This window comes from Mesoplodon mirus (assembly GCF_964341445.2).
Source record: "Mesoplodon mirus genome assembly, chromosome: 8".
Taxonomy (NCBI): Eukaryota; Metazoa; Chordata; class Mammalia; order Artiodactyla; family Ziphiidae; genus Mesoplodon; species Mesoplodon mirus.
In genome coordinates, this window is record NC_138984.1 from 86,943,476 (window position 1) to 86,968,297 (window position 24,822).

General features: G+C 40.8%; 1 protein-coding gene across 2 annotated transcripts in view; it reads left to right on the plus strand.

Annotated features, from left to right (window-relative positions):
- The window catches only part of ITGA6 (integrin subunit alpha 6), a 78,218-nt gene extending 54,497 nt beyond the window's left edge, over nucleotides 1-23,721 (plus strand). Inside the window, exons 12-26 of one of the 2 annotated variants that reach the window (XM_082629992.1) lie at nucleotides 3,295-3,455; nucleotides 3,621-3,764; nucleotides 5,174-5,289; nucleotides 5,407-5,596; nucleotides 5,685-5,768; nucleotides 5,866-5,945; nucleotides 6,096-6,173; nucleotides 6,261-6,363; nucleotides 7,758-7,931; nucleotides 8,321-8,419; nucleotides 8,520-8,630; nucleotides 8,728-8,826; nucleotides 15,529-15,654; nucleotides 18,788-18,917; nucleotides 21,092-23,721. In XM_082629992.1, the coding sequence (XP_082486118.1) occupies nucleotides 3,295-3,455; nucleotides 3,621-3,764; nucleotides 5,174-5,289; nucleotides 5,407-5,596; nucleotides 5,685-5,768; nucleotides 5,866-5,945; nucleotides 6,096-6,173; nucleotides 6,261-6,363; nucleotides 7,758-7,931; nucleotides 8,321-8,419; nucleotides 8,520-8,630; nucleotides 8,728-8,826; nucleotides 15,529-15,654; nucleotides 18,788-18,895 (1,673 nt within the window). In that variant the 3' untranslated portion in view covers nucleotides 18,896-18,917; nucleotides 21,092-23,721. The remainder of the gene's footprint in view (nucleotides 1-3,294; nucleotides 3,456-3,620; nucleotides 3,765-5,173; nucleotides 5,290-5,406; nucleotides 5,597-5,684; nucleotides 5,769-5,865; nucleotides 5,946-6,095; nucleotides 6,174-6,260; nucleotides 6,364-7,757; nucleotides 7,932-8,320; nucleotides 8,420-8,519; nucleotides 8,631-8,727; nucleotides 8,827-15,528; nucleotides 15,655-18,787; nucleotides 18,918-21,091) is intronic. The other variant, XM_082629993.1, reaches the window with a different exon arrangement.
- The last annotated feature ends 1,101 nt before the right edge of the window (nucleotides 23,722-24,822 follow it).

Sequence of the window (24,822 nt, forward strand, 5' to 3'; positions counted from 1 at the left end):
AGCAGCTGTACCTCTTCAGGAGTAAGCCAGAGTGAAGTTGGGGGCCTAGGAATTTAAGAAAATCTTTTCCCCAAAGAGGAAGTACAGAGTGAGGGTGATTTCCTTCCTGGGTCGGCCGTGGTCCCAGCAGCTTGGTATTCTAGTGCAGCAATTTCCCCAGGAGAAGCTTTCTGGAAGGACAGGGTAGTCTATTCTCATGGCTTTCAGTTTTTACTCTACCTTGAGATGGAGTGAGTTCTCTTAGGGTTTGTTCGTGTTACCTAAAATATTACTTTCTTTTCTTTATTAAAAAATGTCCCTTTATAACACCCCAGAATTGGACAACTAAGTCTGCTTTCACCCAATCCATGCTGTCATAGGCTTACTTGGCCTTCAGCTTACCAGATTTTAAACTGTCCTCAGGTGGTTTCTTCATCTCTTTGACCTTTTTAGGCCCCTTCTTCTGGGCCACCTCCTGCTGTACGGTCTCCCCACAGGATCTGTGGACCTTGCATGGAGTGTGCACGGTATGCGTGTATTAGGACTTTCTACACCGGAGGAGCTGTGGCCTTTCACTTTACTCTTGATGTAGCCGGTATTTTATTGAGTACAGAAAATAGTTTTTTGTGTGGCTTTCAGTGACGACGTATTTTATGATTTCTCACAATCTGTCATCCTCTCAGTGTAGTTTGTGTTGTTTTTACCCAAATACAGTGCCTTACCCTTGCTGGCTTGGGTGACGGGCCTTTTACCATTATGTTTGGAAGTAGCCTAGAGAGACCAGGAGAAACAGTGGTTCTTTGACTGGGCAAGGAGAGGAAACGGAGACACGTTTTTATTCTATTGGTCATGTTCTCAAACCACTCTGTTTGCCTATAGATGTGAAATCTCACCAGAACACTCCGTGTCTTCCCCCAGATCAATCATTTATACAAAATAAATTACAAACTTTCTTCTAGCTTTAATGCTGCACTTGATGCCATGTAAATTAATTTTATATTATATAACTACTCCATTAACCAAGTGTTTATGGATGGCCTACTATAGACAGAACTTTTTTTTTTTCTGAAGCCATTGAGAGAAAACCTGTTTTCATTGCCTTTGCTTCCACGGTATTGGGAAATTCTGAATCAAATAAAGCAGAACTTGCACAAAGCTGCAGAAGTTAATACCTCTAAAATCTGTGTTCCCAGTGTCAGAGAGTGTGAGCTTATTGTTTGACTAGGCTGTTTTAACTCAGCAGTCCTCAGATGTGGTTGGTGTTCCATATGTACAGATATTTATAATTGAACCTTAATGACTATTCTACTTGGCTTGCCCCTCAAAAGGTCAGCAAAGGTGGCCGGCAGGGATTTTAAGATGATGTGAACTGTCTGGAGGGTCAGAAAAGGTTAGAGTGGGTTTGGTAGATAAACGGTTTTAATGCACCCACACCCTCCCCTGCTTTTGCTGTGAGGGGCACTCAGCATGTGAGCCTTCGTCTGGTTCATTGTGAAGTTAGCAGGTCACTGATAAATGGATGATGTCAAGGTTCACAGAGGGCCTAAAATGGAGGCACATTCCATTTGGCAGCCGTGACATTTAAGAATTCTTTAGATGGACACAGAAATTACTATTGAAACTGTCATTTCTAAATTTTGGCCTTCCATATTGGAACAGCTATTGTTTCAGCATAAGGATAACATCACATTGTGTGTGTGCAAATGTGCATTGGCTGTATGTTGGCGTGTATGCTTCTGTTCATCTATTCTACCAATTATATTTATGTCAGGTGTTGTGCTGTTGCCAGGCAGTACAGTGGCAAACCGACCGAGGTGATCCCTGGCACGGCTTTGCCTGGGAAGATGGTCAGGCAGTCACAGCTCAGCAGGCTAAGTGTGGTTATGAGAGGAATACTGTCGGACCCCCAGGAGGGGCGAGGAGAGGCTTCCTAGAGGAAGCGATGTCCACGCTGAGATCTGAAGGAGGAGTAGGGTGAGTCAGCCAGTGACTGGAGAGTCAAAAAGTAGGGGGTGGTGCAGCCTGCAGAAGGGGGAGAGTGACTTGTGCAGAGGCCTAGGGGAAGTGGGAACCTGCATGTCTAAGAGGCTTTGTAAGGCAGTCATCTTTTGTGTGACAGAGACTTTAGGAGTTGCCTCCATCCCTCACTGTAGGACCCTGGGCCAGCCACCTAGCTCTGTGGGCCTCCAGTTCTTCATGTGTAAGAAGAGGGGATTAAAATAGAGGCTCTTAAAAAGGTCTCTTCCAAACTCTAATGTGAATATTAGAACATGGGTTATTCATTTTCTGTATTTTCTGGAGCAGATTTTTTTCCTTGAAGCTACCTGCTCTGGCCCTGTACACACTGGGTCACTTCCTCTTCTGATGGTTAGTGAGTGATTTAATAAATGTAAGTCATTTAAGTATTGGCCCATAAAGAAACATAGTTAGAGTTAGCAGTTACATATAGCGAACTGGCAAAGAATGCATTCTGAAGTCAAGAAATGAGATTTTGATCATCCAAACCCTAGCTTGTCTCCAAGCTCTGTTAGTGTAGGTAATCACAAGCAAGATGTGCCTTCTGGGGCTTTGGAAGTGGAAACTTTGGTTGTCGGAGTTTTATTAGCTGACAAACGGGCCCTCTAGCCCCTGAAAGGAAGTATATTTTACCTTTTAATTCTTTTTCTTTTTTAAGTGAAAAGTCTCATCCTATTGTCAAAAGACATCTCCATCTCTAATATATATATTGTTCCTCTTTTAGACAACTATCCTGTATCAAAGCTTCTTAAACTTTAATGTGTATAAGAACCACCTGATGATCTTGTTAAAATGCAGATTCGGGTTAAGTAGGTCTGGCTGGGGCCCAAGGTTCTGCATTCCTGACACAACTCAGGAGAAGCCCCTGCTGCTGATCTAGAGAACTTTCTTGAATTTAAGCATAGGACTGTTGAAGGGGGAGTCAGTTTAGGCGCTTAGGGAGTGTTGGCTGCCCTCCTGTTGTCTGAGGTACTCTGAGTTCTAGAAACACAGTCAGAAACTGATTCTTAGATGCTGCTCTGAGGTTTTGACTTACTCTCGAGCTCCCCCAGGTGGCCCAATGGAAATGTAGCTTTAAAACATTGTTCACAGCAATGGATGGGAAAGAACAGCTTGATTTGAAACATCATAATTCAGTCAGAATGTACATTACCAGGAAATATGAAGGAAAACAATGGCAGTGGGAAAAAGTGTTCTAGGAGGTATTAAAATATATCAGAAAGGAACTCACCATACTTTATAGCTGCCTTGTGTATGAATGCACTTCTAAGTTGCCATGATTTTGTTGATGTCACCTAGCCATTGCGGGCACACTGGAGGCTGAAAAGGAAAGAAGAAAATCTGGGCTGTCATCAAGAGTTCAGTTTCGAAACCACGGTTCTGAGCCCAAGTATACGCAAGAGCTCACTCTGAGCAGGCAGAAGCAGAAGACGTGCATGGAGGAAACCCTCTGGCTCCAGGTGAGGGCTGCAGACAGATCGGTTCTTTAAAGGGGGTCCTTGGTGACGTGGAGATTTCTGACATTTATGCTAGCAACCCATTTTCCAGTACAAAGGAAAGCATTGTTTCGGAGTTCCCCAGTAGCATGTATATCATACTTAACTGTATCTCTGCATACTTTCCAGGAAAATATCAGAGATAAACTGCGTCCCATCCCCATAACAGCTTCAGTAGAGATCCAACAGCCAAGCACTCGGAGGCGAGTGAATTCACTTCCAGAAGTTCTTCCAATTCTGAATTCAAACGAACCCAAGTCTGTTCATACAGATGTAAGTCTTTCTGACTTTCATTTTGCCAATTGTTTGCCATGTTATTATGCTAAATCAGACATCTCTGAAGGCAATAGAACTAGTGATTGATTTGCTCTAAAGGCCATTCCTTTTCAGTAAATAAGCTTTTTAACATATGCAAGGTTTGTTGCAGAAAATGTTTCCCAAATCAGCAGTGAACATACAGGGTACAATTTGGAGCCAGAGAGTATTGTTCTTAATAATTTTTGGCCACTGCAACTTATTGAGACTATAATTGACAGAACTTATTATTCTCACATCAAGTTTCTCCTGTAGCTGTATGTAGGAAGAAAAATGCATTGTATTTTATTTACCACTGAGAACATTAAAATGTAGAAAACAAACTGTTGTTAGTCTGAATGTTAAAATCAAGGAGTATCAAAATTCAGCAAGGCAAAAATGTATTAACAGTGAAATAGTCATTTAGTGCCTAATGTAGCGTCTGTAATCTTAGGAAGAAAAATTTATATTGGATGGCTTGCTGTATACCACTTATGAAGTGCGGTCTGTTTGCTAGGGTTTAGGATGGCTGAGATGCCAGATTAGGCTGGGAGTGGTGACATCTTGATTTGGCGTTTTGTACTTGTTGTTAAACTCTAGTTCATACTGGAGCGTCCACTCTGAGGCACCTGGTTCTAATGGCTCACTGACGAAGGTTTTCACGAGTGAGTTAGGCTTGGGGGCTGATGCCTAAATCTACACATTGTAGTGTTTATTGTCATCAAGCATAGTTCCTTGTATACTTTTCAATATACTCTCAATGTCATAGTCACATTAATATTTCTTGTGTATATTCCCAGCTCCATGGTCACGTTAAACGTGACAAGCAAGGAGACTGTTTTCCTAATTATTTATCAGTGTGATTATTGAGCACCCCTTAGCACAGTGCAAGATACTCTGCCCTTTGCTTTCCTGACCTTGAACTCTGTTTCCCCATCTGTGCAATGGGGCTCTGAATAGTATATGCCTCATAGATCCCTTGTGAGGATTACATGAGTTAAAATATGTAATCATGTGTTAGTTAGGTAGCACTGTCATTATTATTGGTAATTCTTACAGTAACCCTGTATAGTAGGGAGGTGGTATCCCGTGTCACCTGTGATGAAACTTAGACTCTGAAAGGTTAAGTGACTCGCCCAAAGCCATACAACTAAGTGAGCAGCAGAGCCAGGTTTACTCTTTACTATCCTACAGCACCTCAGTGCCCTGGCCAGAGTGTTCTGAAAACACAGTTTCATTAAAGGACAGAGTGGGCGTTTGATGCAAAGTATGTTTGTAGCTTGGATTCTGCTGTGGCAATTGTCACACAGGGAAATGAACTGTATGGAAACAGTCACCTATTTAGAGTCCTAAGTGATGTAAATTACAACGATTTTGTTTTCCTACAGGTGCACTTCTTAAAAGAGGGATGTGGAGACGACAACGTATGTAACAGCAACCTTAAGCTAGAATATAAATTTTGTACCCGAGAAGGAAATCAAGACAAATTTTCTTACTTACCAATGTAAGAATTGCTCCATAGCACTAGCAAAAATGACTCTGGCTTTGCAGTGACTTTTTGTGAAGGGTTATTGAAAATGTATTGAGAACTTTGTCATTTTCCTTTTTTTTTTTTCAATAGTCAAAAAGGTGTACCAGAACTAGTTCTAAAAGATCAGAAGGACATTGCTTTAGAAATAACAGTGACAAACAGCCCTTCCAACCCAAAGAATCCCACCAAAGATGGGGATGACGCTCATGAAGCTAAACTCATTGCCACTTTTCCGGACACTTTGACTTATTCTGCATATAGAGAACTGAGGGCTTTCCCTGTAAGTATTTCTGGAGACCGTGTTGGACGGAAAAAAACATTGTGTGGCAGGTGCATGTGCTGTGATCTGGTATGTTCTTCTGTTCCAGGAGAAACAGTTGAGTTGTGTTGCAAACCAGAATGGCTCACAAGCAGACTGCGAGCTTGGGAATCCTTTTAAAAGAAATTCCAGTGTAGGTGATGCCTTTACATACTGTATTTTAATGTTTTAAATAACATTACAGTGTCGATATGCTCAGTCTGTGTTTAACAGCTATTTCTGTTTTGTAGGTTACTTTTTATTTAATTTTAAGTACAACTGAGATCACCTTTGACACCACAGATCTGGATATTAATCTGAAGTTGGAAACGTAAGAGTTCTTTCAACCTTCCATTCAGAATTGTTTCATGAAAACACAGCAAGTCAATGAATTGGTCTTTATCTAAATCATAAAAGAAGTGTAATTTAATGAGAAACTGACTGTTAAAATAAAACCCTATTGTTTCCTTTTCATTTCCAGAACAAGCAATCAAGATAATTTGGCCTCAATTACAGCTACAGCAAGAGTGGTTATTGAACTGCTTTTATCGGTCTCCGGGTAAGTGTTTGTGTTTAGCACAACAAATCAGTGTTTGAAAGAACCATTTACAATCCTCGCTAAAACTGGTGTTTTTTAATTTAACAGAGTTGCTAAACCTTCCCAGGTGTATTTTGGAGGTACAGTCATTGGTGAGCAAGCTATGAAATCTGAAGAGGAAGTGGGAAGTTTAATTGAGTATGAGTTCAGGGTAAGTGGCTGCAGTTGGCCCTTCTGTTCTATGTACTGAAAGCTAACATGTGCTGTATAGGGTCTTGAATATGTAATTTTAATAAATAATAATAAATAAACATGATAAAGTGAGTTTGCCAGCTTTTAAACACCATACTGGCTTAGTGTAAAAATCACGTTTTCCAGAATGGAGAACCACAACTGTCATTCAACATAAGATTCTGTTCAGAATCCAGTTCAGTTTGGTCCTAGAGAGTTTTAATGTACATGTGGTGTAGAGAGAAAGGAAGAATCGACTTTTCCCCCTCCAGAGTCTGTCTATAAAACAAAAATCTCAAAGTAATTTCTATCTGGCTTTAGAATGTGTTATGATTTATTTCTTTCTCTATTATAAGGTCATCTCTCCTATTGCTTGTGGTTAATGTTCACGACCTTTCCCGAGCCCAGTGTTGTGATGGTGAATGTGGGTTTCGCGTATGCCAGTAAGGAAGACTAGTGGTTGCTCTGACCCATTTCAAAGTAGGCAATCCCAGTGGCTCTTGGTCCCGTTGAATGAACATATTCTCGTGGTACAGAGGTGGCTCCTAAGTCATAGGCAGGTTTAGGTCTGTGTGGCTCCAATCATGTTCCTGAAAACACAGTGACCGTTGTTGAGGTGTGAAAGTCTGAAGTAGCAAGAATGGGCCCCCCGGTGACTGCAACAGGGTGAAGAGGCAGAATTCTCCTCTGAAAGCCTCTGTTAGCTCTGCAGACATGGATGGGACAGGTAGTGGGTGGTGGTCATGGCACCTAGGCAGATGTGGCTGAAGAGAGGTTTGTGGTTTCCGGAGCAGCCCTCCACACAAACTCTTTCGATTTCTGCTGCAGGGAGTTGCTCCCTGCCCGCCCCCAGCTTGCATGGGTTCCTGGCTGCCAGAAGGGTCCTACTCCGGGTCTCTCAGTTGTTATCCCAAGCCTCCCCTGCATAGTAAGGACGGGGACAGCTTCATTTTTGCAGCAGGTGGGGCTTCCCAGAAGCAGGTTGTGGGTGCACTGCCACCACGCAGGCTTTGTCACCTGCCAGGCAGTGTGGTTACAGAGTGATACACAAACACACATGTGACTTTTTCCTGGGTCTGTTGAGAGCCTGGCATATCTACACCACAGATTCTGTTACAACAAAAGTTGTTCCTGGATTGAATGAACAATTATTTCTCTTTGATCTCTTTTTTCTTTCTATTTTTATTGACAGGAATCTTTAAGCACGAATCTCTATTTTTGAATGCCCTATCCATACTCCATTTTTGGAAACTGTGCTTTAATTGTAGTATTATGCCAGATATTTTGGCTTTTTTCTCTTGGCAATAGGAACTGCTTACTTAATTTTATGTTGAGGGAATTACACTGAGATAATAACGTGTTATTTTCTAACAGGTGATTAACTTGGGCAAACCTCTTAAAAACCTCGGCACAGCAACCTTGAATATCCAGTGGCCAAAAGAAGTTAGCAATGGCAAATGGTTGCTTTACTTGGTGAAAGTAGAATCCAAAGGATTGGAAAAGATAGCTTGTCAGCCACAAAATGAAATAAACTTCCTGAAACTAAAGGTAGGTTGGTAGATTTTACACTTAAATTATTTCTGCGCCTTTGGTGATGGGAGAAGGGTGAAGATTAATTGTCAGTCATGTGAATTTGGCAGTATTTGGGAGGGAGAGCTCAAGAGGTTTGTACAGTAGTGCCAAAAAATTAGGTGGAACTATTTTGTTTGTTTGTTTGTTTGTTTTTGCGGTACACGGGCCTCTCACTGCTGTGGCCTCTCCCGTTGCGGAGCACAGCCTCTGGACGCGCAGGCTCAGCGGCCATGGCTCACGGGCCCAGCCGCTCCGCGGCATGTGGGATCTTCCCGGACCGGGGCACGAACCCGTGTCCCCTGCATCGGCAGGCAGACTCTCATCCACTGCGTAGGTGGAACTATTTTGGATGTAATTCTTTTCAGGAGGCTCACAACTCAAGAAAGAAACGAGAAATTGCTGAAAGACAGACAGACGATGGTAGAAAATTTTCTTTATTTGCCGAAAGAAAATACCAGACCCTCGTAAGTATTTTTCAAGAGCTGTGAGTGTTTGACAGGAGGTGGCGGGAAGGCCTTCCCCAGACCACTGCGCCGTAACCCCTGCTCTTCCTTTTCTCCCCAGAACTGCAGCGTCAACGTGAACTGTGTGAACATCGCGTGCCCGCTCCAAGGGCTGGATAGCAAGGCCTCCGTGGTTCTGCGCTCGAGGCTCTGGAACAGCACGTTTCTGGAGGTGGGCTCCGCTGCCGGGCTGTGCCCCTCAAGTTGTCTGCCACCTCCCAGCACATTTCCCTCTTCACTAATGCTTTCACTAACTTTGTCTCCGACAGGAGTACTCCAAGATGAACTACCTGGACATTCTCGTGCGGGCTTCCATTGATGTAACGGCTGCCACCGAGAATATTAAGCTGCCCAATGCAGGCACTCAGGTGAGGGGTCCCCGGGCTTCATTCAGCTCAGAGCAGATCTCTCTCCTCCACCCCATGCCCGTGGCCTGAGGACGTGCTGCTCTGGATCTCATTTCCCTCACGGCACTGTTACCCCCTTTAAGGAGAAAGCAGATGGTGTCTTAAGGTGCGGCCCACCCCAAGCAGTGTTTCAATAGAATCATTGCAGAAAGAAGTGATTCCTGGGTCATCTCGATCTGTGGTGCATGGGGTAGATTTGAGAGCTCTTGGCTCAAGGAGAGAATGGGTGCACCTCCCAAGTCTATAAAGACCCCACGTCTTGTACCGCCCCTGATGCTTGTCACCGTTGTCGGCGTGCCCCCAGTGACGGTAGCCTCACTGCATTATGGGGTAGCTCGTGGCATGTGTGGCCAGCAGCAGTTACTAGAAATTATCTCTATATAGGAATCCAGAGTTGAATCTTATAAAATCAGTCTCTGGTTATGGCCCCCTGGAACAAGTCCAAAATAAGTCCTCTCTCTCAGCCACGTGGCAGCCTTTGAAATAATTGAAGGAAACTGTAATGCCTCCTTGGACAGGTCTCTTCAGAGCTAAGCACCCAGCTCTTCAGTTTTCCGTCCTGCCCTGGCGCAGCTGAACTGGTTCCAGGTCTCTGCCCTTCCTGGGCCGTCCCCAGGCAGGGCTGAGCGGATGTGTGGTCTGCCTCCTTCAGCTTACCCGAACCTGCCTCCCAGTGTCTCAGACCCAAGCTTCTGTTAGTTCAGCCTAAAATTTGGTTTTTAAATGGTTGCTGAGGATTGTTTGCATTTCTCGCAACTGCCGTTTTTACGTCTGTGTTCTGCTGAAACTTCCAGGTGTTTTCATCAGAATGTGCTGTCAAGCTGTATTTCCCATATGCCACCCTTGAGCAAATTTAAAAAATCTAAAGGCATGCCTTTAAGTGTATCCTTGCATTTTATGTGATTTACTTTTGGTCCGTTGTTTGGATTTACAACAGAATTCTGAGTCTCGGTCATTTGCTCTCTGTTAACTTTCTATCACTGCAAGCTTTATCTTTTTTAAAACCAAGAAGCATGCCTACTGTGTCTTCCTCCAGGTAATTAAGAAAACTATTGAACAAGAGTAGGAGCTTGTGTACCACTAGTCAGAGGTTCCTTGTGGGGGTCTGGCACCCACAGGGGCTTGTATCAAGCTCTCAAAGTAAATGCCTACAGGTTACAGTTGGGAATGTTTTGCAAAAGAGAATGAATGGAGAAGGAAAGATTGTGAATTACTGTCCTGAAGCTGATCTACTGATGTACTTATGACAGTGTCCTGGCTTCAGTCCTTTCACCAGCTGAAAATCCAGTGAGTCTCCCTGATCACCTTGGTTTCTGGGATATAGTGGCCCTTAGCTGTTAAAATTTATCATCCAAACCAGGACACGTTTATCTGGGCAGGATGCTGGGGCATCTGGTGCAAGCCAGGACTGTCCCAGGCTCACCAGGACATACCCTCACCCTGGCCTTACATTATCTTTGCAGGTTACTCCAGCCCACCTTTCTACCTCTTATTAATAAGGCATCATAAGGACTGTCAACTAAGCTACACCCTCCCTGAGAATCCTTTAACTCCCTCTCTGACTGAAGGCAGTTGCTATAACTTTCTGTGACTTTTAATCAGAAACCCTGAGAATCACTGAGTTTTTAGAGCTGCAAAGAGAAAGAACACTTTAGGGGGAAGGGACTAACAATAAAACGTTAATTAAATGTCTGCCATCTACTAGATGCTTTACCGATATGCTGTCATTTAGACTGCAGAAGAATGCCAAGGTAGACATTGTACCCACTTTACAAAAAAGGAAGCAGGCACAGAGAGGGGATGTCATTTGAGGTCCTGGATTGAAATCTGTACCTGTCTGACTTCAGGGCTCCTGTTCTTTGGCTCTGTGACACTTGCTCCCCATTAAGTCCCCAAATCTCAAGTTTAGATGAGAAAACTTGAGTCCAGAAAGGAAGGTTGTCTCTCCCTCAGGGTCACAGGACCAGCATGTGGAGTTAAGATCAGACCTCGGGCTCAGAGCTCCTCATCAGGTGCTCTTGTTTTCTCGAAGATAATGGAACTAAGTCCCCTCATATCCAGTCTAATGGCTGGGTCACAAATGCAGATGAGGTTCTCTTGGGCATTTCATGTTCTTCGGGCTTTGAGAGCCCATGCCTACCAATGGGAATTGGAATCTTTGCTGTAATCCTACTTGATTGGTTTAATAATTGGTAGATTTGAAAACGGGTTATTAGTCTCATGTCTAGAACCCATTTCTTTTGAAAACCGAGACTGTTTTTTTAGTCTCTGGTCTTCTGTTACCTCTTCTATTAACTGATTTCTGAGATACAATAGTAGCTCAGATATCATATCTACACGTTTCTTTAGATTTTAAGGTGCAGTTTTGGGAGGCCTAAAGATTCAAGCTTACTTCAAGTGTCAGGATGCCTTCATTTTTTATTCCCTCACTTACTGAGGGTTTCAATTTCATTTATATCTTGGTTCCTCTCTCTTTTCCAGTGTCTAGATCATTTTTCTTTGGAGATAGAAGCAAAGGAGGTTGAGTAATTCAGTCTTGTCTTTTGGTGTTATTATTATTTTTTTTTTTTGCAGTACGCGGGCCTCTCACTGTTGGGGCCTCTCCCGTTGCGGAGCACAGGCTCTGGATGCGCAGGCTCAGCGGCCATGGCTCACGGGCCCAGCCACTCCGTGGCATGTGGGATATTCCCGGACCGGGGCACGAACCCATGTCCCCTGCATCAGCAGGCGGACTCTCAACCACTGTGCCACCAGGGAAGCCCTTTTGGTGTTAATATTGAAAGATCTTCCCATTGCTTTTACTCTAATCCTGGCTTTAAAAAGATGAAAAAAAATCCTTTGTTTCCTTATAACCCAACTAATTTCAAGAGTTTTGTGTTCATTTCTTAATAAAACACTTTCAAGATATTGTTACAACAAAGTCAGAGAGAGCTGGTCACCTAACTGAAACAGCTAAGATGGTTACTAAAATTTTAGTATCAATTAAATTGATCCAGTTAACAATCCAGTTAGCCATGGACACACCGCGTGCCTTCCCTGCAAAAATGCTAGAGAAGCAAAGTTGAACAAGATAGTGTCAATTGTGAAGAATTTCACGGTCTAGGAGATTGCGAACTGGGAGAGAATTGTTGAAGTAAGCCAAGGAAGAAGGAGATTACTTATGGGTTGTACTTATATACCGCCATTTCATTCCTAAGGAAGTAGGAAGAGAGTGTCTAAGCTTCCTGACTGGCAAAGATGAGAAAGAATGTGATAGGTGAAAGTAGGTGCCTCATTTTTCAGGGGGAGGAGCTTTTCTTTTTTTGGTTCTAAATTCAGAGAAGAACTTGAGATATGGATCCTTTTATAAGATGGATTTCTGATATGAAGAACACTCACTAAGGGGATGGTGTCTTTAATAGAGAGTTTTGTGAAAGATAGGAAAATCCCTTCATCGGGTGGTTTCTTATACTGATCTTCAATAAGAGCGTAGGATATTACATGACAGAGTGATTTAGGGAAACAGTTTGGCTGGGGGCAAGCTAATGTGGTCTCAGCACTGCTCACTGGTGATGGAATTTAATGCATCAGCAGAGTTAAGCCCTTTTTCCCCTTACGGGCACATGATGGATGAGGTTCACATGCACAGGTCATCCCTATGGAAATGCCTAGATTTTAATGAAACCAAAAAAATTTTTTTTGTTTTTGGAGTTGGAGTAATTTCTACTGGCCTGAACCTGTCATTGTCCATCAGTAACAGTTGCTGTGACAAGATGAGACAAGGCTTCCCGCGCTCTGGGAGTCGCAGCTCACAGTTGGTCTCCCCTCACCCGATTCTAAGGCCAGCTCCACACAACCCCCATTCTCAGTCCCAGCTGGAGAATGATTGTCATACACACACACACACACACACACACACACACACACACACACACACAGTTGACAATTTAAGGAAACAAACAATAAAATCTTGCTGACTGGCCTCTCTTGCCTTCCTGGACTGCACTTTGGCCTTGCACACACTGGGTTTGCAGAGCACATCTGGCCTTTAAATGTGTGGCCCAGCCCCTAGCATCAGTCCTCAGTCTTTGATGCACAGTGAGTTGTTTTAGTTTTTAAAACTACACACCACCCCAGCCCCAACCCACAAAATAAACTACCTTGTTCAGCCCTTATGCTGTTGGATTGCAGCCTTTTATGGGCATGGTTTCCCCCTATGATCAGCCATTTAAAAGGCTCTGGTATGCGGTGTGACTATAAGGCTGCTTGCCCTTGCCATGGACCAGTTTCCACTCTCCACTTCAAGGTTTCATCAGAGCTTATTCTTAAACATGAGGATGGCCCTTCCAAGTCATCACCTTGCCCCAGGGACACACTGTGTGGCTTCCCTATGCTACATACTAGGGAAGCAAAGTTAAATGAGATAAAGCATAGGCTAATTGAAATAATCTTTTTATTTTAGAATAGTCTGGCTTAGCAGTCACACCAACTATATTACTTCTTCACCAGTCTCTCACCATTCTTTCTTCCCTACTTCGTGGGTACCCCTCTGCTTGAACCAGTAATCTCAAGAAAGGGTTGTTTTAGCTTAAAGCTAGGACACCTGTTGGGGGAAGGGAGGCAACAGAAGTGAGCCATGAGGCCCTCCCTGGGGCTGGGAGCTTGAGTGAAACCTCATTGAGAGCATAACAGGAAACATAGTAGCTGAGAAAGGTGTTTATGCTAAAAACTCTAAAAGTGAATTCTTTCCTATTAAATGTTTAAAGGAAAGCAGTTCTTGCTTTTAAGTATATTCCATAAGCCAAAGGAGGTTGAGAAGCTGTTTTCTAGGATAAGTAGGAAGGGAAGTACTTTAAGAGATTTTTAAAGAAAGAGTTCTAGTATAGTAATATTGAATCACAGTGTAGACATAGAAGCATTTTTAGGCAGCATCCAGAACTCAATATTAATTTAGAATACGTGAATAGAAACATTTCTCAGAAATTAAATTGTTCCCTCTAAATTTTCTCTACCCTTCACTTTATATTCTCTAAATTCAAAAATATCAGAAACTTCAAACTGGTAGATCTCTAATCAGTATAGTTTACAAAATCATATTTGTAGCTTTCACCAGGTCTTTTATGTGCTTTGAAAAATCATCTCCTGGGGAAAAAAAGTCTCCTGGTGTTACAAAAATCCACTTGAATTCTAAACCCATGTAACCAAGTTGTAGCAAATTGCCATAAGCAACTTTTTAGATTTCTAAATAAACACTATTTCTATTTAATTGGTATTTGCCAGCTATCAAATGTTTAGAACTTAAGCTTCTCATCACCTGCCACTTAAAGCTCTAAGCTGCCTCTGAATGAATCCAGAGTCTAGTTTGTCTATACACATTGTTGTAGAAGATGACACCAAGCCATTTCAGGATATTTTATTCTTTATGAGGATCCTTAGTTTGCTATCCTGTTACTGAACTCAGGTTTGGCTTCTTGTCACTCAAGAATCCAGTTGTGAGAGAGAAGTGTTAGGTAAAAGAAAAGATAGCTTTGTTGAGGAAGCTGGCAATCCTGGGGAGAAGGTGGACTTGTATCCCAAAGAACCAACTCACCAGGTTTTGCTCAGAGATTATGTAGGGAAAAGAGGGGCTACGTGCTGGAGAGGAGGTAATCTTCTATGTTCAGAGATGACCATCTCAGTCCTGTGGTTCCAAGTAATTGTCAGCTGGGGGCGCCCTGTAGGGTCCTGCTCTGTTTCAACCCTAAGGAAGAATTAGAATGGTATCCATCTAATCCCTCTAATACCATCTAATAGCTCCATCCCTATTTTTGTATTTCATAATGTCTTTAAAATCTGAGGGAGGAATGTAGGCTTATTGTGCATAAACAGACCCTTTTGTTGCCATTGTTGGATGCTATATTAAGAGAGGTGACCATTCTCAAAAAGATACCAGGTTATATAGATGTAACAAGATTGAGGTTGTGTCCCTATTGATAATTGTTGAAACTTGGTGATGAATAAATGATGGTTCATTATACAATTTTCTCTACTTTTTTTGATTACAAAAATTTTAAAAACATAAGTTAGCAAAGAAATAATTACTTTGTCAAAACACAACCCAGGACTTCCCTGGTGGCGCAGTGGTTAAGAATCCATCTGCAAATTCAGGGGACACGGGTTCGAGCCCTGGTCTGGGAAGATCCCCCATGCCACGGAGCAGCTAAGCCCCTGCACCACAACTACTGAGCCTGCGCTCTAGAGCCACGAGCCACAACTACTGAGCCCGTGAGCCACAACTACTGAAGCCCACATGCCTAGAGCCTGTGCGCCACAACAGGAGAAGCCACCACAATGAGAAGCCCGTGCACCGAAATGAAGAGGGGCCCCCGCTCGTTGCAACTAGAGAAAGTCCACACGCAGCAACGAAGACCCAACACAGCCAAAAATAAAAATAAATAAATAAATAATTTTTTAAAAAAAACCCACAATCCAGCATTTTCCAGGTTCTGGGAAAAGATCTCCAAGAAATGTCTCTTAAAGCAGTATTCCGTTACTAAAGGAAAGGATCTCACATCAAAAAGACATCTCGCCTGTCCATAGGCTACATTGACCAAAATGTGTCTGGAAGCAGAATTAGTAATATAAACTCATGGTTTAATTCTCACCTCAGTTTATAATGATATTGCTTTCTTTTATGCCCCATAGGTTCGTGTGACTGTGTTTCCCTCAAAGACTGTAGCTCAATATTCAGGAGTACCTTGGTGGATCATCCTAGTGGCTATTCTTGCTGGGATTTTGATGCTTGCTCTATTAGTATTTTTACTATGGAAGGTAAGTCATATCTAGCACTTGAGTTTTGTGATACAAACTTTATTTCAGGTTTTTTAAAAAGTAAATTAACACTGATAGTATATACATTTTTTTCATTGCTTCCTTTTCCCAACATTTTACTATGAAACTTTTCCAACATACAGCAAACTTGAGAATTATACAATGAACATCTGAATATCTGTCTAACATTTTGTATTTAAAGATATATAGTATTTGTACATTATAAGGAGCTTCTTAAGTGTGTAAATTTTGGTGTTTTTCACATGTAATTTAGCACGTTTGGCAAATAACAATTTAAAAAATTTTACCACTATGACCTTTTCTTCATCTAAGATCAATTTCTGAATCTAAGCCAAATTGTTGGGTATCACATTAATCAGAATCTGTATCCCGGTTAATTTCAACTTTCGTAAAGAAATGTTCATGGCAGCAGTTGGGACTTGTTATAGTTACAGCTAGATTAGGAATAGGAAAGCATGAAATTAATGAATCCCAGAGTAGTTATCATAGCCTATATCAAACATAAGGAAGATCTGTGTTTAATATAATGTTCTTCATTAGAATTTGGTCCTGCAAATATAATGTAGTATCTTCCTCCTGCTTTCTACCAGTAAATAGTCTACATTACAAAAAATGTATGAGATGTTGCATACTTTTGTTGCCAGAGATTATGACCTATAGATTTTGGATTATTCTCAGTGAGTAATGGAGGTTCACAGACCTTTATCAACCTTTGTCAACAATCACAACTTGTAAAAAAAAAAAACTGTTTGTAATGACTTATTTGGCAGCACAACCTGACATGATGTGAAGAGAGGCTCTTTATGGTCTTTATCCTTTACTCATTAGTCTCACTGCAGAAATACTAATGTTTTGATTACTGTGACATTATGTATGCAGTGTATTACTTTTCTAAAATGCCAAAAATTCTGGGTTTCCAAACACATCTGGTCTAGAGGTTAACAGATTATGAAACTCGACCGACAGTATCTAGGATCAAACTATCCTTATCTTTTCCTTGGATCCAAGAGTATAATGGACAAGGGCTCAGGATATTCTCACTTTCAAATATTGGGCATCTCTTTTTAGCTTTATTTTTCCAAGTAACTTCCTCTTGCCAAGATAATTTTCCTGCGTCCTCCAGTTGTGTGATTGAAGCTTGGTATCTGCTCATGCCAAGACCCATCCTCCCATGGGATGTTAGCCAGTCCTACCTCTGATGTTTACTTCAGGTAGTAGGTTTGTCTGATGAGCACAGCCAGCCAATATAGGAGATGCTCTGGAGATTATTTTGATATCAAAACCTGAATGCAAGTTTTGATATTTGAGGATGGCCTTCTGCTCTCCAGAAGAGGTCACAAGAACAATCTTTTTCAGAGCAGATCTTATTGGCAGTCTCTAATGAGGGTAAGTTGAGAGTTAAGAAACCCAAGCTATATAATCTTGGACAAATCATTTCACCTCCCTGGGGCACTGGTTTGCCTTAGCTGCTTAGTAAGTGGGTTGGACTAGATGATCTGTGTCTTCTTTTTTTTATGTTCTAAAGTATCCAGACTCACAAGTGAACTCTAAAGTAATCAGACAACTTCTACAACCCCCCCATGAAAATCATTTTTATTACTTTATACTTTTCTTTCTGAAGCTGAACTGTTTGCTTTTATGTGCTAAAATAATAGACTTTGAGGACCAGAGAGGACTCTGGTTCAGTGGCCTTTAAATTGAATTTTGCACATCCACGTAGGTGCTAAGACGAAGCTACGCAGGTGGGGCTAGGGGCAGTATCCCCACTTCAACCAGAGCTGTTGTGACTTTATCTGCTTTGAACATAGGGATTCTGCATAGCGTTTTGTTTGAGGATATAAGAGAAAAGTCCTCCAGCCTGGTCCAGTCACCTTCATTTAGTAAACAAAGATGCTCATGCCCATGGATATTAAGAATGTTGCCAAGTTAGAGGCATAACAAGGACTCTTGGTTTGTGGTTCATTCCTTTTCCCACAATATTTACTAGCACGTGTTACTGAAAGTTGGCTGGGTGTGCTCACTGTATAATAAATTAAATGTCAGAAATAAATATCCAGGTAAATAGCCTAGATCAACAGGCTGGATCAACGCTGAACAGTAAAACTTTCTGTAATAATGGAGATGTTCTGAAGCTGCACTGTCCATTATGGTAATCACTAGTCACATGTGGCTGTTGAGCACTTGGAATATGGCTAGTGCAATGGAGGTATTGACTTTTAAACTTAATTTAAATTTGAATAGCCTCACGTGGTTAGTAGCTACCACATCGTACAAAGCAGATCAAGATTTGTACTTCATGAGTTGCCAGGCTAGGCTGCAGAATTTTCCAGGAGGGCAGAAATTGTTCAATCAAGTTATATATCAAAGGGCAGTTCCATGGCCTTATGAACTAGATAAAAGTAAGTAGAAAACGTTCTCCACAGTTGAATGAGGAAATTATAGTAGAAAGTGGAATTATACCTTTATACTCATTTAGAGTGACCTAACCTGAGGAGTACAGGTTCCTACCACTTAAGTGTTACATGGTGGTTCAGAATTTGGGAAAATGACAGCTGTCGTTGTTTCATGACAGTGTATTTGAATTTATATTGTGATTTACCCCCACCAAGGCCCCAAGCAAATGGCATTTATTCCATAACATTCACTGCGAAGGGCAGAAAAATGTTCACAGAGTCTATTTTATTTGGATTTGTGCTAAGCCTTAGAGAATTTATTCCTTAAACTTTGAATCAGTAAACTGTAGATGTCAATCTTTTGCCTATTTTTAGACTCTGTATTCCCTGCAAGAAGAAACCACCCAAAGCTGTAATCAGATGTGTATATATTTTCCCTTTTAGGATGATTTTGGTCCTTAGGATTTGTTACAAATAGAAAAATCAATCAGCTAGTGTCATCCATATAAATATTTGACCAGAGACCCATGGTAATAGAATTGGGTTAATTGCCGTCACCATGTAGTATAGCTCAGGGGCTGGTCCCTTTCGGTTGATCCATAGTGGTCTCTTTGTAAACAAGCTGTAAGTAGAAAACAGGTTAAAATCTGAGATTTTCTTTTGTTTAGCTTTTATACACAAAACTGTTAACACTGACTAAATACCTTGCTTCCTTGTAGTGTGGTTTCTTCAAGAGAAATAAGAAAGATCATTATGATGCCACATATCACAAGGCTGAGATCCATGCTCAGCCGTCTGATAAAGAGAGGCTTACTTCTGATGCATAGTATTGATCTCCTTCTGTAATTGGTAATTGATCAATGTTTTTTAATTGCTAGCTGTGGGACCCGCTATGGTTGTGGTGGCTAACTTTAAAAGCAACAGCTTGCTGTGTGTGTCCCATTAACAGATGTTTCCAAATGTCCACACTGGCTTGCCTTGCTTGGATTTATTTCATTTATTTCACTTGAAAGCTTACAGTTTTTTAAAAAATGCACAAAGAATCTTTCATTGCAGGTGAGTAATTTTGTGTTGTTGTCGTTGTTATTAAACATTACCCACAGCAATGAAGAAAACAGCAATCTATGTATGCACAAAAGGAGGCTTTAGACCTCCACAGTAGCCCAGTTTGCCATGTGTTGTTAATCCAGTATGTAGCATCTCACTTGGAATTTCAAAGATGCATAAGAAATCATCCCAGATTTCTTGTCCATTTTGGAATTTCCCACAGATAGAAGCTTGTGTTGACTGCCTCATTAACCTATTGCATGTTGGAAACATTGTGTTTCTCTTGAAGAGAAGCCTTTCTCACTGTCATCTTTTTGATCTCCTTGCTATGAAGTGATGGGGAAGGCTTGGAATGCTTTTATTGTTGCTCAGAAATTGTTTTATGCTAGCTAAGCATGCAACTTCCTTTCCCTGCATATCTACCATGGGTCAAAGACCATTGCAACAAACTCTAACTATTGGCGTGATGGACATTATGGTCAACTTCAGATGATTCTTTGCCAAACATGGCCTTCAGTATACAAAATTCTAATATAAAAATGCCCTGGACAGTTTATTTCAGAACGTTGTAATGGAGTTTGACCTTGTTCCTTGTTCCTAGAGTTTTTTTTTAAATCTTGGGTCTCAGTTGATTTTAAGTTTGTATTTGGCTTCTCTTATTTGTAAATCCACGGAAATGGGAATGGCAGAGATTCCTTTTTCCATTTCTGTGGGCATGAGAGGGTAGAATTACCCCTATAATCCCTTTCCGTGGCACTGTCACGATGAATCCCAATTCCATTTCAGTTTTATGTATCACCCTTGATTTCTTCTTTGTTTAAATGGGGCAAGAGCCACATATTGTAACAGATAGGTGTTTTGGCTTTTTTGCAGAAAATAGAAAAGGCCTTAGAACAAAACTTCTTGGTCCATTTTTCCCATTGACTCAGTGATAACTTCGTACATTATTTTGCCCCGTGCCATTTTTATAACTTAACATCATTCAAAACAAATGTTCTGTTCCTGTTGATGTCACATAGTAAACACATTAACCAACCATTCTAAGTATCTTCCTCATCCACCTTTTAATCTGCATTTTTAAATTAAAAACACATCTTTTTAAAAAATACATATATATTTTATTCACTTAAAAAATTCAATCTGATTTTTAAATTTCCAGATATGTTCTCAATAAAAATCTACTTTGGATCAGATTGAATATTTTTTTAAAGATCAATAAAATATATATTCATTAATAATTTAAATGTAAATGTTGTCTTTTCGCCAAAAAAAAAGAAATTATGGGATGCTCTGAAATTCAGTCAAGTGATAGTTTCCTCAAATTCCTTGCAGTACATAAATGATTTTATTGCAGGACACAGTTACTACATGATTTATTAATGAAACAGCTTAGTTTGGAAGCTTTGTTTGGAAATCCAGGCAGTATAAATTACCTTCTAGCTATTGAGAGATAAGTACTGGAGCCTTGGAGGAGAGATTTCTTAAATTGACCCACTTCAAGTAGTAATTTATAAAATATTTGTGACCTGATTTCCATTTTGTTAGTGGAAGAGGGCATCAAATAATCTTTGGTGTATGGCCTTGAAAAAAATGTGTTCTTGAAACTAACATGATGTTCTAATAATCTGAAAATTAGATCTTTTACATACAGTATTGTGATTATAAAAAATGGAAGCACTGTTTCATAAGCTCTTCAACTGTTAGAGGCAACTAACATTGTTATAAGATGGAAAGACAAGATGGAAAAAGGGACTTTTCTTCCGGTTTTACAGCTGTTCTCTTCCGTTTATCCCCACCGGCTGTTATCATTTCTTTTTGACCTATTGGTTCCTTCTTAAAAGAAAACCATGTGTTATTCTTTGTCCAAGTCCAAAGTTAGGCATAGCTGAACAGAAAGCTTAGACATTGCCATCTAGTGGATTTGCTCTTGTTGGAATTATTTAATTTGTTTCTGTGTCTTTCTCCCCCGCCTCCAGTGTGGATTCTTTAAACGCTCTAGGTACGACGATAGTGTTCCCCGATACCATGCTGTAAGGATCCGGAAAGAGGAGCGAGAGATCCAAGATGAAAAATATAATGATAACCTTGAAAAAAAACAGTGGATCACAAGGTGGAATGAAAATGAAAGCTACTCCTAGGGGGGCCAAAAAAGCTTGACAGTACCCAAACTGCCTTTTTTTTTTTTTCCCCAACCCAGAAATTCAAATGGATTGAAAAGCCTGTTCAATACCTGAATATAGATTTCAGACAGACTACACACAGTACAAGCCTACAGTTTTAACTGTGGACATTGTTCTGTAGCCTGAGGCTCCTGTTTTGCACGGCCAATTTGAAGGCTGTTGGAATGGATTTTTCTTTAACTGCCTTAATTTAATGTTCCGGGTTGCCTTTGTTTTTGGTGTGACTGACTTACCTGTGCTGGGGAAGGACCTGCCACATCCTCTTGATGGTATAGCTGGAAGAAGCCACCACAACCACTGCGCCAACAGAGTGACCGTCCTGACCTCGGCACCACCTCTGCAAATGTTCTTCTCGCGGGACCAGAGAACCTACAAGTCAACTGTCCTGTGTTACAAGACTATGCCGCCAGGGTAGCTGGGTTCAGTTTAAAGTGCTCCCGTAAATTAAGTGTGCAATAGAAGGTGATGCCGCCATCCTGCCATCTTTTTCCATTTCCTAGATGTGTGAATACCTGCTCACACCAAATACACAGGTTTAATTCCCCTTTCACTAAAACACACAGGCATAACAGATTTGAATGCTAGTTATACTTATTTGTATATGGTATTTATTTTTCTTTTTTACAAACCATTTTTTTATTGACTAACAGGCCAAAGATTCTCCAGTTTACCCTTCAGGTTGGATTAAGCAATCAGAATTAGAACACGAGAGGTCGTTGGTTGGACCTAAATTATTGACTGCCTAAAGAAAACAGTAATTCTTTATAAATGTATCAGAGTTGTTATACTTTACAGATAAGTTTAAGTTATTAAAACATCTCCCTTCGTGGCAGCCCTCACCCCCTCCCTCCAGACCCAAAACATTTAAGAAATAGGATTTAACTGTAAGATGTTTAATTCTTAAAGACAGCAGATATTTTTTAGTTTAGAACCCTGTGTGATATTTCTGAATTTCATGCTATAACTTTCAGGAACTCTTGGAAATGATGGGATTGTTTGTTGGACTTTAGTGCAGTTTAGTCACTGCTGAAAATACTGTATATTCAGGACTTGAAAGAAACGGTGAGTACCTAGGGTGGACCCAAACCGATCCAGCGTAAGACTACTGAATACCTAATAACCAAAAGTCAGAACATCGTGGCTTTGACATTTTTAAATGTTACTGAAAGCATTTAATCAGTGAGTTGATGTTCTGTTTTTTGCTTTGTTTCCTCTCCTGTCTGCATCCCCCAAAAGACTTTGACTACTCTAAAAAAGAACTTTAAATTGTTTAGTTTTAAAGATGAAGGGGAGGGAGGAGGAAGATATTATTATATAATACCTTCAATAGAGATTGAATAGATATGAAAACTAAATTTTAAAAAATCACTGTACTTCAAAATGTTAAGTTATATGGGGCGCAACAGCAAACAGGTGCTAATTTGTTTGGCTATAGTGTAAGCAGCATCTCAGAATCTTTTTTTTTTTTTTGCGGTATGCGGGCCTCTCACTGTTGTGGCCTCTCCCGTTGCGGAACGCAGGCTCAGCGGCCATGGCTCACGGGCCCAGCCGCTCCACGGCATGTGGGATCCTCCCGGACCGGGGCACGAACCCGCGTCCCCTGCATCGGCAGACGGACTCTCAGCCACTGCGCCACCAGGGAAGCCCCCAGAATCTTTTAAAAGAACAAAATACAGCTACGTGTGCCATTGTTGCTTTGGAGTTTTAATTTTTTTTTCTTTTCAGAAATGTTGTGCCCTTAAGATACTAGTTGTACTTTGGAATTTTCCAAACAAAAATAGTTTTATAAGTGATATTTTGTTTACAAAGATTTCTCTAAAACAGGTCATAACAGTGTTTAAAATCTCAGTTTCTTGCTTAGGTAACTTGCAACCTAGTGCACTGGCGTATAGGTTGCTCAGAAGCTGATATTTTGAAAGTGTTTATAGACCTTTGTTATAAAAGTGAATGTCCTAAAAGGGGGGGGGGTACAAGGGTGGTTCAACAACAAAAGAAGCAAGAATGTAGTGGTGTTTAAATTTATAGTTATTAAAAATGTCATCTCAAGTCAAGTCACTGGTCTGTTTGCATTTGATACATTTTTATACTAACTAGCATTGTAAAATTATTTCATGATTAGAAAAATACCTGTGGATATTTGTATAAAAGTGTGAAATAAATTTTTTTATGGACGTGTTCATTGCTTAGTAACACAGCATTGTATATGTGAAATTATAAATAATGTGAATTGCCTTTTTATTTCATCAAACTAAACTGTAAAGTTTTTCGTGTTTTTATTTATATGGGACACTAAGAATAATGTCACATCAGCCAAAGATATTAGTGCCCCCCCCAAAATGCAATGTAAATGTGATTGATGGGGTTTTTTCCCCCCTTTTGGCTCTACTGTTCAGTTGAGAATATTTTCAAAAGAAAATGATCTTAAAGGTGGTTTGTTCAAGATACCTACAAATTGGGAGATGTCTGTATGTGTTGATTCATTTGCTTCAAAGGCTTATGATGCCTGTGAAGGATAGCGCGTCATTTAGCAATGATACCATGGCATGAAGTGAAAAGTTCTTATGGCTAAGTTGCTTTCTTCTTAGAACACACTTTGGATGTGAGAGCAGGCCAGCTGTGACATGACTCATTATACTGGTCACCAAGGACTGATTTGGCAGAATTGACAGGTCAGAAAATATTTTCCTCACCAATGGATTTCGTTTAAATTTAAGCAATTTTACGAAACTTCTCTAGCTGTATTATCACAATTTAATAAATATAAGGTATGTATATAGCACCCAGACAATATAGCATGCCCTGGCCTGAATAAATTTCCAATCTAAAATGTATTATATGCCCAGGCTCTTAGGTAATAGTTTTCCATTGTACTTGGTGTAACGTGTTAAGTCTTAGCTTTCTTGGAAGATCAGACAGATGTTATCACCCAAAGAAATGAGTGATTGGCACTTTTTAGTGATAGGCCAGTGGCTGTGACCCTTTATTAGCCACAGTCCTATGGGTATACCCAGTTTAAATCACTGCAATAATGTGTAATCAACATAACTGTTATAAAAGTGTCAGTAACTGTGGTTTGGCTAGGCTATGGCATAAATGCTCTTGGCTGGAGGTCGTGGCAGTGCTTTATATGACTCCTGTGATTCTATTCACTTCTCCCCCCTCATAAAATATAGGGACACCTAGGAGTGATAGTGGTATTATTACAGGGGATCCTTGGACCTGTCTGCAAACACTGACGTGTCATTGCCACAACCTCACAGTGCATCATGGCTTATGTTATGCCCTTGTGGTTCAGAATATTCTAGAATGTGGGGTTGATGTCAGTGGGGAATGCTTTAAGTTGTCCAGACCAGAGAAGTAAGGATAAGTTCTAGCCTTCTACCCTAAATGAAAACAATAAGAAGCTCATCTCTAGTACCCTAACCCACAGAAGGACAATGTGGGAAGACAGGCTGGGACTGACGGACTGTTTTGTTTTAAAAGAGGAAAGAGTGAAATGCTGTAGGTGGCTGGCTTCCACATAAATA